Source organism: Zalophus californianus, chromosome 4 (genome assembly GCF_009762305.2).
Source record: "Zalophus californianus isolate mZalCal1 chromosome 4, mZalCal1.pri.v2, whole genome shotgun sequence".
In the NCBI taxonomy this organism is placed as follows: domain Eukaryota; kingdom Metazoa; phylum Chordata; class Mammalia; order Carnivora; family Otariidae; genus Zalophus; species Zalophus californianus.
This window is the reverse complement of record NC_045598.1, coordinates 64,508,039-64,520,684: the sequence shown is the minus strand read 5'-3', so window position 1 is coordinate 64,520,684 and position 12,646 is coordinate 64,508,039. Positions and strand designations below refer to the sequence as shown.

Below are 12,646 nucleotides of genomic sequence, written 5' to 3'. Positions count from 1 at the left end.
GGTTCATCTCCCCCTCCGATTTCCCTCCCTTCGTCTTTCCCTTCCTTCTCCTAATGTCCTCCATGCTATTTCTTATGTTCCACAAATAAGTGAAACCATATGATAATTGACTTTTTCTGCTTGACTTATTTCACTTAGCATAATCTCTTTCAGTCCCATCCATGTTGATGTAAAAGTTGGGTATTCATCCTTTCTGATGGCTGAGTAATATTCCATTGTATATATGGACCACATCTTCTTTAGCCATTCATCTGTTGAAGGGCATCTCGGCTCTTTCCACAGTTTGGCTATTGTGGACATTGCTGCTATGAACATTGGGATGCATATGGCCCTTCTTTTCACTACATCTGTGTCTTTGGGGTAAATAGCCAGGAGGGCAATTGCTGGGTCATAGGGTAGCTCTATTTTTAAATTTTTGAGGTACCTCCACACTGTTTTCCATAGTGGCTGTACCAACTTGCATTCCCACCAACAGTGTAAGAGGGTTCCCCTTTCTCCACAACCTCTCCAACATTTGTTGTTTCTTTCCCTGTCCATTTTTACCATTCTAACTGGTGTAAGGTGAAGATACACAGGTATATTTTAATTTAAAAAAAATTATTCAGGTATTGCATGTCTTGTAATTATGTTAAATGGCTTGTCATATTTCCTTAGGTTGCCAGCCGAGTGCAGAAATATTTCATAAAACTAACTAAAGCTGGCATTCCAGTCCCAGGCAGAACACCAAACTTATATATATACTCCAAAAAGGTAAAAAGAAAATAGAAAAGTAAACTTTAGACCTTAGATTAAACATATCAAAGTCAGAATTGCTATGTAAAAGTGTATACATTTATCAAAACAAAGTTGTTTTATATTTAAAATCTGACTTACTCTAATCATTTTGTTATACTGGGCATGGACACAGGATAGGATTCCGTTGTTGCTACTCCATGAAATTGAATGATCTTTATGTTCTTTATTTTCTTAGGGATAGGTTAGTTTATATGAATGGGTGCTTGAAAGATGTAGATTGAATGTATATCAGAAAGGCCTTTGTGATGTTAAAAATTTTAGGGTGTTTGACTCTTCAACAAACATAATCAGTTTCTGTTTTTCGATATGCTACATAAATCCAAAAATAGGAATATTTATTAAAATACATTATTTAATCCTCACTATAATTCTAGAAGTGTAGGTAGTGTTATCACTTTCACTTTACTACTAATAATATTAATAGCTAGCTTTTATTCTTATTATTGAATGCTTTATGTCAGGTACTGCTCTAGATCCTTTTTTTTTTTTCTTTTTAAGAAGGGGGAGAGGGCGCCTGGGTGGCTCAGTTGGTTGAGCAGCTGCCTTCGGCTCCGGTCATAATCCTGGAGTCCCGGGATCGAGTCCCGCATCGGGCTTCCTGCTCAGCAGGGAGTCTGCTTCTCCCTCTGACCCTCTTCCCTCTCGTGCTTTCTATCTCTCATTCTCTCTCTCTCTCTCAAATAAATAAATAAAATCTTTAAAAAAAGGTGGGGGGAGAAGGGAAGAAGGGAGGTTTGGGGTATAGGGGGAGGGAGAGAGGGAGGATCCCAAGCAGGTTCCATGCCCAGCATGGAGCCTGATGGGGTTGGGGTCGATCCCATGATCCTGAGATCGTGACCTGAGCTGAAAGGAAGAGTCGGACACTTAACTGACTAAGCCACCCAGGCACCCCTGCAGCATTTTTGTAGATGAGAAAACTAGACCTTGGGGGACCTGGCTGGCTCAGTAGATAGAGTATGTGACTTGATTGCAGGGTTGTGAGTTCGAGCCCTTTGTTAGGTGTAGAGATTACTGAAAAATACAGCCTTAAACAAAAATACCCCAGCAAAGTGGCCTTAAGGTAAATGGAGTCAGTTGTCCAGTCATACAGCTATTAAGTCTGAGAACCACTGACCTCTGATTCTGATCCCAGGCCTTTTCCACTATTCTCTGCTGCTTTTTACAGTGAAAAAGCTATTATCGTTTTCCTACATAGACCACTGCATCAAAGTATAGCCAATTTTTTTCTTTAATTGCAAAAACTAAAGCACACAATTGGCCTCTTTCCTGTCTTTAGTAAATCATCCTGATATTTCCTCTCCACCAACACTGCCACCTTTCACATAAGAAACTAAGAGCATATCTAATGCTGTTACCCATCCTTATTGAAGCTTCCTTACTGTTTTAAGTGGTTTTACATTAGGAATATTGTCTCTACAGCTCCATGTTTTACAAGTTTTGTTTTTCAGCTTTTTACCAAGCTTTGGAACCTTGTTTTACTTTGTCAGTTGATTTAAATATCTTGAATCCCCCCCCAAATATAGCATTACTTATATCAAATATGTAGAGTTCATCCTATAACTTTGGAATGTTGGAACCTTAATATTTAATTTAAGAGCTCTAATTTTCATGGTTAATTTCCAAGTTAACTTTAGATGTGTTGGGCACCTTATATTTTCACAGCTAAGACTAGTAATGATAACAAAGGAATACTAAAGAAACCTAAATGTGTTCCCTCCTTTGGGTGCACTGAATTTTAAGTTAGTATTTCGACTATAGTGGTCTAGCCCACCCGCTGACACAGTGATTCTTTGTCACAGTTAGAGTTTGAATCTTGAAACGTGAACTGATGATTCTGCCTGTAGCTGTGGCTGTACTGTCTATGAAGAGAGGCAGTCTACAGGTTTTTGAGAGTGAGGGCTTTGGTCCCACACAGGCTTAGTTTGTAATCTTGGTTCTACCACTATCTAACTGCAGCACCCTGAACCAGAAACTTAACCTCCATCTTTAAATTAGAGGTGATAGTAACTATTTCATAGGAATGTTGTGAGGATTAAATGACATTGACATACAGTAAACAGTCAGTGTTAGGTAATATTTTTAGACATTCATCATGTTGTGGAAGGTCTTTTTACTTGATTGTTTCTATCTGGCTTAGGCTACTTCATCCTCCCTGATCTTCTATAAGATGACTGTAAGAAGAGTGCTCAGCATTTGAATATCAAGAGTGTGATCAATGCTAGGGATCCAAATACAAGCTAGATAGCATGTGATCCATTGTACTGTTGTTGGGATACTCCCCCTACATTTTTTTTTAATCTAGTTGTGCTTTAAAATTCCAGGTAATATAGGAAAAACAACCACATAAGACTATGCTGAGGGGTAGAGCTGAAATCCTTTCAATAGATAGACTTGGAGGGAAGTAATAGTTTTATTTGAGTATCTTTGATTCTTTGAATGATTATCCAGTGTCTCAATTAAAAATTTGTTTTCTCACTTAGTCTTCAACAAGCAGACGACAGCACCCCCTTAATAAGCATCTCTTTAAACCTTCCACTTTCATGACTTCCCATGAACCACCAGTATATATGGATGAAGATGATGACCGATCCTGTTTTCATAGCCACATGAACACTGCTATTGAAGAAGCATCAGTAAGTTACCTATTTATATAAAAACACATTTATCTATGTGTTATACAGATCAGGGTACAGAATGAGAGCATCAGAATTTTAAAATTATTCCTACCCTTCAGAGAATGTTGGTTTCTTTTAATTACCAGTCAAATTTATGGGCTTTATAAAAAACAATATATTGTTAAAAACAAAAACAATACATTGTTAAATTGTTATATATTAATAGTATATATCATTATATTATTATATACTTATATATAACATGCAAATGAGAGGAAACTTAAAAACATGCAAAAATAGAATAATAAAATGAATTATATATATAATAAAAGAAATTTTTTAAACATATGCAAATATAGAGTAGTATAATGAACCCACATGCACCTGTCATCCAACTTCAATAGTTAACAATTTGTTGCAATTTTTTATTTTAATCTGTACTTCTTACCCACCTCATATTCATCCTGAGTTATTTTGGAGCAAGTCTCAGACATAACAGAGCTATTATTATCATGTTTATGAAAAGGTAATTCTTTATACAATCAAACATACGCTCAGTTCACGTTTCCCCAATCATAAATTGCAATAGATTTCCTCCTTTCCTCCTTCCCTTCCCATCCTCCTTTTCTCCTCTTACAACTTTTTTGTTGAAAAATTGGGTCATTAGAATTTAGCACTGTGTGTATTTTGTTTGCTTCTCCTTGGTGTCAGTTATTCTGTCTTCTGTTGCCTGAATTTTCTGTAAATTGATAGTAGGTCTAGATAATTGGTATCACTTAGAAGTTCCGTTTTTCTGCTCCCTGAATTTTCTGTAAATTGAAAGTAGGTCTAGATAACTGACCAGATTCAGATTTGTTTTTTGCTTTTTTTTTTTTGAGATTTATTTGAGAGAGCGGGCAAGCATGCATGGGGGTGTAGGAGCAGAGTGGGACAGAGAGATTTTTAAGCAGACCCCGTGCTGACTGTGGAGCCTGATGCGGGGCTCGATCTCACGACCCTGAGATCACAACCTGAGCTGAAACCAAGAGTCAGACTCTTTTTTTTTTTTTAAGATTTTATTTATTTGAGAGAGAAAGAGAGTACAAGCCAGGGGAAGGGCAGAGGAAGAGGGAGAAGCGGACTCCCCTCTGAACAGGGAGCCGGTGGCAGGGTTCTATCCCAGGACCCCGAGGTCATGACCTGAACCAAAGGCAGATGCTTAACTGACTGAGCCACCCAGGTGCCCCAAGAGTCAGACTCTTTTAATAGATCACACCACCCAGATTTGTTGTTAGGGTGAGCAGGACTACTTCATGTGCACTTTCATCATTCTGTCTTTTTTTTTTTTTTTTTTTTTTGACATAGTAGCTGTTGATCATTGCCTGGGTTCATTAATTCATTCGATGTTACAAAATAGTGCTATTCCTTCATTTCTTCATTATTTTTTTGATAGAGTATTCTGTGAAGTAACCCCCTCTTCATCAACTATTTGATTACCTGAAGGTACATATGGAAAAGGCAGTATAAGTGCTTGATTGTTCCGCTTATTTTCTTATTTTTAAAATGGTTGAGGGGCACCTGGATGATGCAGTTGGTTAAGCATCCGACTCTTGATCTTAAGCTCAGGTCTTAATCCCAGGGTTGTGAGTTCAAGTCCCATGTTGGGCTCCACGCTGGGTGTGGAGCCTACTTTAAAAAAAAAAAGTACTTTATTTAGATTTGGAGTTTAAGTGAAAGAACTCTAAAGAAGTGCTAGTCAAGTTGGCATTAAAGGATGAACAAAATTTAGCCAGGTGAGGGGTAGATTAATACATGTAGTAGATTGAATTTGATTTAACTTTTGTTTGGTTGATTTAATTTATTTATTTTTAAATGAGCACCAGTTTAAATCATTCTGATTATTCAAATGTATATTCATGAAGCCACTAGTGGTAAAATTTACAGATTTCAGTTTCTCTTCAGAAAAGCAATATCTAGGGGTGCCTGGGTGGCTCAGTTGGTTAAGCGGCTGCCTTCGGCTCAGGTCATGATCCCAGGGTTTTTAAATAAAGATTTAAAAAAAAAAAGAAAAGCAATATCTAGAGAGAGGATATGATTACATGTATATACTTCCATACAGTTTTAAAATCTGTATACCATTTTAGCCTCATTTGAAATTAGTCATAGTATTTCCCCTTTAAGTAAACTTGAAAACTGATTATAACAAGGAACTCTGTTTATGGGTATTTAAAAAAAATTTTGTGATAAATACATATAACCTTAAATTTACCATCTTAACTGGTTTTTAGGTGTATAGATCAGTAGTGTTAAGTACATTCACATTTTTTTTTAAGATTTTATTTATTTATTTGACAGAGAGATAGCACAAGTAGGCGGAGTGGCAGGCAGAGGGAGAGGGAGAAGCAGCCTCTCTGCTGAGCAGGGAGCCAGACATGGGGCTTGATCCCAGGACCCCAGGATCATGACCTGAGCCGAAGGCGGCCACTTAACCTACTGAGTCACCCAGGTGCCTCTACATTCACATTTTTGTGCAACCAGTCCCCAGAACTCTTTAATTCCTGGAAAACTGAAACTCTGAACCATTTAACAGCATCTCCCCATTGCCTCCTGCTTCCAGCCCCTGGCAGCTACCATTCTACTTTGTTTCTGTGAATTTGGCTACTCTGGGTACCTCATATAAGTGGAATCATGCAGGTTTTGCCCTTTCTTGACTGGCTTATATCTCTTAACATAATGTATTCAAGATTCATCCATCTTGTAACATGTATAACTATTTCCTTCCTTTTTAAAGCTGAATAACATTTCGTGGTATATATATACTACATGTTGTTTATTGGCTCATCTTTCAGTGGATGCGGTTTGCTTTCACCTTTTGGCTATTGTGAATAATCCTACCATGAATGTAGGTGTACAAATACCTGTTCGCGTCCCTGCATTCGGTTCTTTTGGGTATATACCCAGAAGTGAAATTGCTGGATCCATATGTTAATTCTATGTTCAATTTTTGAGGAACCGCCATACTGTTTTCTGCAGTGGCCACAACAATTTACTTACTCACCAATAGTGCACAAGGGTTTCAGTTTCTCTACATCCTTGTCAACACTTGTTACTTTGTTTTTTTTTTCTTTTGATAGTAGCCATCCTGCTGGTTGTGAGGTGATTTAACTTTTCTTAGTCTTGTTGACCAAATTTAATAGTATCCTTAGACCTAAAATGCAAATTAAAAAATTTGGCAGCATTTTTACTCTGTAGTAGCTTAAAATATATCTGAATTTAATAAATTTCATTATAAAATTTCTTACCCCATTATTTAGTTAGGCCACATTGTATTTATTAGTGTTACATATTTATTACATTACTTATTTTCTCATTCTCTGTGCTGACGTAGGAAGGCAGTAGCTATAATTTAACATCTTTAATTGACAAGAACTTGAAATGGGTGAAAGTGTGAGATGAGGTAGGTGAAATGTGAGATTGTAAAGAACCTTTTGTTAGCTGAAGACTTTGGACTTGTCTCTGTAGACAGGAAGCCATTGGGAGATTTTAAGCCATTGTGGGGCTTGAGGAAGGACTGGATACTTTAGAGGGGCAATTTGAAAGATTTTATCATTTTTTTTTTAAGATTTTATTTATTTATTTGACAGAGAGAGAACAAGCAGGGAGAGTGGCAGGGAGAGGGAGAAGCAGGCCCCCCATGGAGCAGGGAACCTAATGTGGGGCTCGATCCCAGGACCTCAGGTCTCTTGGACCTGAGCCGAAGGCAGATGGCTAATGACTGTGCCACCCAGGCGTCCCTGTGTCAGTATTTCTTATACTTAGTTCATTTTAATTATCAAACATTTTTATTTTCTCTTTTATTCTTTATTAGGATGAAGAAAGTATTCCTATCATGTATAGGAATTTACCTGAATATAAGGAACTATTACAATTTAAAAAGTTAAAGAAGCAGAAACTCCAGCAGATGCAAGCTGAAAGTGGATTTGTACAACATGTGGGCTTCAAGGTAAATTTTACTGTTTATTCAGTTTTTGAAAGGGTGATAAGAGATATTTAAGGTAGTTTCTGGAGCTTTAAATTCCAGACTTCCCAGCACACAGATAAAAGTAAGTTTAGTTCTAGTCCCGTTCATTTAACTATAGTGTGCTACACGTACTGATGTTAATAGGTTTATGACTCAGTGGAATGAAGACAAACATAGACATCTGTATTTTGAGGTAAAATATGAGATGTTTTTGTCTAGCTATTTCTCTTTCTTACTCCCACCGTTACTGAGATATAACTGACAAAAATTTTATATATTTAAGGTATACACAATTTTAAGGTACAAAAATATCACCTCACATAGATACCTTTTTTGTATGTGTGTGGTGACAACACATGTGATGGACTCTCTTAGCCAATTCCAAGTCTACAGTACTGTATTATTAATCCCATGCTGTACGTTAGATCTCCAGAACTTACTTAGAATTGAAAATTCGTATCATTTGACTAACATCTCCCCATTTCTTCCACCTCCCAGCCCCTGGCAACCACCATTCTACTCTCTGCTTCTATGAGTTTCGAGGTTTTTGTTTTCATATATAAGTGAGATCGTGTAGCACCTGTTCCTTTCTCTGTGGTTTATTTTACTTAGCATAATGTCCTCTACTCTCTCATCCATGTTGTCACAAATGGCAGGATTTCTGTTTTATGGCTGAATAATATTCCATTGTGTATGTGTGACATTTTCTTTATCCTTTCTTCCATCAGAGCTATTTCTCTTTTTGTTGTTGTTGTTCATAGATGAGAACTTTCTTTTCCCCTTCCAGGCTAGTGGAAGTACATCCATTCATTCCAGCAAATTTTGAAATACCCATTATGTTCCAGGCACTTTGCTTAAGTGCTAGGGATTCAGTAGTAAACAAGATGGACTCAGTTTCTGTCCTTACTCTGTTTTCATCTCATAAGGAATTTAGTTACGTTAGTAAAATAGTTGACTATGCCTAGAGAACATACTGAAGAGTAGTGAGGCTATTGAGGTGCCTTGGAAATTGCTGAGGAGTTTAAACTTTCCTTAAAGGTTGGGGAATCACTGAAGGAGTTTAAGCAGAGAGTAATATGAAATTTGCACTATAGAAATATCATTCCTGTTACTTATACTGTTAGTATTGACAATCTTTGGGAAGGCAGGGGGGTTAGAGTGGATAATTTCTGAGTACTATATTGTTAAATTCTATAAACAGTAATGTATTCATGTATGTTACTTAAAAAAGAATTAAAAAATATGTAATTAAAAAAATTAAGTGATGGAGAAGATCATTCTGGACGTAGTATGGAGAATGGATAAGAAGAAATCAAGGCTGGAGGCAGGGAGACTGGTTAGAGACTCTTGGTAATTCAGACAAAAGATGAGAATGTCCCAGACTTGATTGGTGGCTGTGGAAATCGAGAGAGATTGACAAGTTTAAGAACACTTTGGGCTTTAGAATTGACTGTATTTGGTGAGATTGGAGGAAGCATTTCTAAAATGAGACCAGGAACTATAGAGTTGCTGGTAGTGGTTACATAAACATACTGATATGTGCTGTGACTGATATACAGAAACTTAAAATTATTATACCTCTGAACCTCTAGTATGCCCATTAGCCAGACTGTATTAAATGATTTTTCTTCCTGGTCTTTCCATAACCCTGCTTTTCCATTAGAAATTTTCCCAGTTGTTATCTCTGGCCTTTCCAGAGGAAATGCTCCACTTCTCAAAATTTTGCTGTAAGACCCATCTGTGGCTTGTTTACTAATCTGTCAGCCACTCTAGTTGGCCTGATGATCCAAGAAACTAGAAATGAGATTTATTTCCAAAATCGCCCAGGAGAGACTGAGGGCTACCACACTGGGAAGGATGCCACCACACTGGGAAGAAGCTAGATCTGCCTTTTCTTTATGATGGGCATTGGTTATTAGGATCCTTCAGGCTTTGGAGAGTAATTCAGTAAGATAAAAGTGTAGAGAGGATTTGTGTTTACCTGGGTTCACTTAGTGATAGCTTGTTCAATAGTTCTGTAATTTATTTGTATAGTTTTAACTGGTATCGAGTCAGTGGTTTTCATTCACAGTCTGAGGTCCGTTGAAGGTAAACAGTTATTAATAAAATGTCCAAATTTGCAGGTGATTACTTAAAATTTTAAAAAATGAATTAAAGAGTACACTTCTCATGATGAGCACTGAATAATGTACAGAATTGTTGCATCACTATATTGTATATCTGAAACTAATAAAACACTGTAACTATACTGGAATTAAAATAAAAAATTCCAAAAAGTAAATTAAAGCATATTCAAGGTTATCCCTAGTTTATTATAACGTACCTCTCACCCACCTGTACTTCCATCTTGAATGGATGGAATTTCGGCTAATTTGCTAGAAATTGTATCTGACTTAACGATTTTCATGTTACACTGCTGTCTAGTGCATGGGGAGAGGAGAGGATGTTTTTGTGCACATTGTGTGTTTCCCATCAGGAAAAAAAGGTTTCGGAACAATGTGTGTAGCTTTTTAAAATTTTTTTATTTATTTTATTTTATTTTTTTAAAGATTTTATTTATTTATTTGACAGAGAGAGACACAGCGAGAGAGGGAACACAAGCAGGGGGAGTGGACGAGGGAGAAGCCGGCTTCCCGCAGAGGAGGGAGCCCGATGCAGGGCTCGATCCCAGGACCCTGGGATCATGACCTGAGCCAAAGGCAGATGCTTAACAACTGAGCCACCCAGGCGCCCCCAATGTGTGTAGCTTAATATTTTTTCTCTCTGAAACTTTTACAGTGTGATAACTGTGGCATAGAACCTATCCAGGGTGTTCGGTGGCACTGCCAGGATTGTCCTCCAGAAATGTCATTGGATTTCTGTGATTCTTGTTCAGACTGGTAAGTGTTTTCTTCATTGTAGGTCTCACATTTTGACAAGTAAAGAGCTTCACAGCCACTAGTGAATTTGATTTCCAAACTACTTAGAGAATGACCACGCTTAGTGAATTAAACTTTGTTGTTCTGGGCAATTAAATTTTAATTATACCACATCTCAAGTAACTTTCCATTAGAGATTTTGATAGATTAATGGATTTGAATAGGTAGAGCTGTGAGGAAGTTTTGTAATGTCTAGACAAAAATGCATCCAGTGCCATGTAATGATATGTATATGTGTGTTTTTTTTTTCTTTGCAGCCTACATGAAACAGATATTCACAAGGAAGATCACCAGTTAGAACCTGTTTATAGGTCAGAGACGTTCTTAGACAGAGACTACTGTGTGTCACAGGGCACCAGTTATAATTACCTTGACCCAAACTACTTTCCAGCAAACAGATGACATGGAAGAGAATATCATATACTAGTCCTCTTCAACACATAGCAATGGTATCATTGTGAATTATGTGCACAGTTTGGAAAGATTCTCTGCTTTCCCTGAAATGACACTCACAGCATGACAGCTTCCTGAGTGTTCTCGTCAAGTCCAGCTCTGCACTGTTGTGGCTCTAGAACACTGTTCAGCAGCTGAACATTCCTGGTGAGCAAAGGGTTTCCCTGGTGAATTTCTCACCACCACCCTAAAGCCTTTTAGGTGGTGATCTTAAATGGGTGAGATGGAAACGAGAGCACACATTAAAGAGAGAGTAAATTCCAAAGGTTTCAAAGAACTCGGTCATAAATAGGATAATGAGAAGACAAAGTATTTATCTTAAAACAGTTTAGTAGCTTTCAGTTTTGTGAAAATAGTTTTCGGCACAGAAGCTGACTTCTTAGACAAAGTTTTAACCAATGATGGTTTTGCTTCTAGGATATACACTTAAAAAGAACTCACTGTCCCAGTGGTGGCCACTGATGATGGCCTTTAGTAAATCGGAGCTGCTTAACCATATTGATGTCTAATTTCTTTTAACCACAATGAACTGTCCTTCTTACCAACAGCGAAGCACTACAGGAGGCCGCTGTGGCATTGCTTCCTTGACCAGCTCATGGTGTGTGAATGTTATACAATTGTCACTCAGATATATTTTTTAAATGTAATGTTATATAAGATGATCATGTGATGTGTACAAACTATGGTGAAAAGTGCCAGTGGTAGTAACTGTGTAAAGTCTCTAATTCACAACATTAATTCCTTTAAAATACACAGCCTTCTGCCTCTGTATTTGGAGTTGTCAGTGCAACTCATCAAAGAAAACTGCCTAATATAAAAATCATATATATGGTAATAATTTCCCTCTTTTGTAGTCTGCACAAGATCCATAAAAGATTGTATTTTTATTACTATTTAAACAAGTGATTAAATTTAGTCTGCGCAGTGAGCAAGAGTTCACATGCATTCTTTTATACTGCTGGATTTTGTTGTGCATCATTTAAAACATTTTGTATGTTTCTTCTTATCTGTGTATACAGTATGTTCTTGAATAATGTTCATTTGTCAGGAGAACTGTGAGAAATAAACTATGTGGATACTGTCTGTTTATATTATAGAATGCTTGTTGTGAGTTCCTTTTGGTTAGATTTTGGAGTTTTTTTACTAGTGTTAAAACAAAATTCTTTTCAAGGGGTTACTTTACCTTTTTGTCTTTTAAAAAAAGAGTAAGGACTATAATATTATGGAAATGGGTTGAATGTGAGAAGCTCTGGAAAGATGGTTATGTTTTCACTCAGTGTGTGCTGAGACACTAAATTAAACTGGGTTACAAAAAGAACACACACCATGGTTAAAGAAGGCGGCTATTATTAATGTCCAGATGTGAAAACTATACTTAGGCTGAAAATTTTATTCTTTTGGAGGAAAGTAAGCCCCCCCCTCACGTGTTTAAACAGATGGTTTTTGAAGATCACTGTATGCACTGACAATTATTATTGACTATTGGAAGAGATGATATAAATATTCTAAGATTAAATATTAATGCCTTATTTTTAGAATTTTTTCCAATTTTAAATCAAGGGGACATTATTTACTAGTCCTTCAATACGTTGTGAGGTACGAAAATCATACCTTGAATTTTTTTAATTGAAAAAAGTAATATATTTTAAATATAGAAATATGAGGGTTTTAAAATAATATATTGATTAAATATTACTGATGATGCTGATAAAATATATTGCATCAGAAAGAACAGGAAATGGACTTAACCTCTCACCCTGGAATTATTAGTTGGGAGAAGAGGGAATTGTTAACATTTGGGCATGTATTAAATGTTAAATGAATATGCCAGGAGTTCTACATGTAGCAAGACAGCAGCACTTGGT

The 12,646-nt window shown here is 36.8% G+C and overlaps 1 protein-coding gene across 6 annotated transcripts in view; it reads left to right on the top strand.

The window, feature by feature from the left end:
- ZZZ3 (zinc finger ZZ-type containing 3) overlaps window positions 1-11,875 on the top strand; it is a 101,346-nt gene extending 89,471 nt beyond the window's left edge. For all 6 annotated transcript variants that reach the window (XM_027584150.2, XM_027584178.2, XM_027584129.2 and 3 more), the window contains 5 exons: window positions 655-750; window positions 3,276-3,428; window positions 7,258-7,392; window positions 10,189-10,289; window positions 10,586-11,875. In XM_027584150.2, coding sequence (XP_027439951.1) covers window positions 655-750; window positions 3,276-3,428; window positions 7,258-7,392; window positions 10,189-10,289; window positions 10,586-10,730 — 630 coding nt within the window. In that variant the 3' untranslated portion in view covers window positions 10,731-11,875. The remainder of the gene's footprint in view (window positions 1-654; window positions 751-3,275; window positions 3,429-7,257; window positions 7,393-10,188; window positions 10,290-10,585) is intronic.
- Window positions 11,876-12,646: the final 771 nt, after the last annotated feature.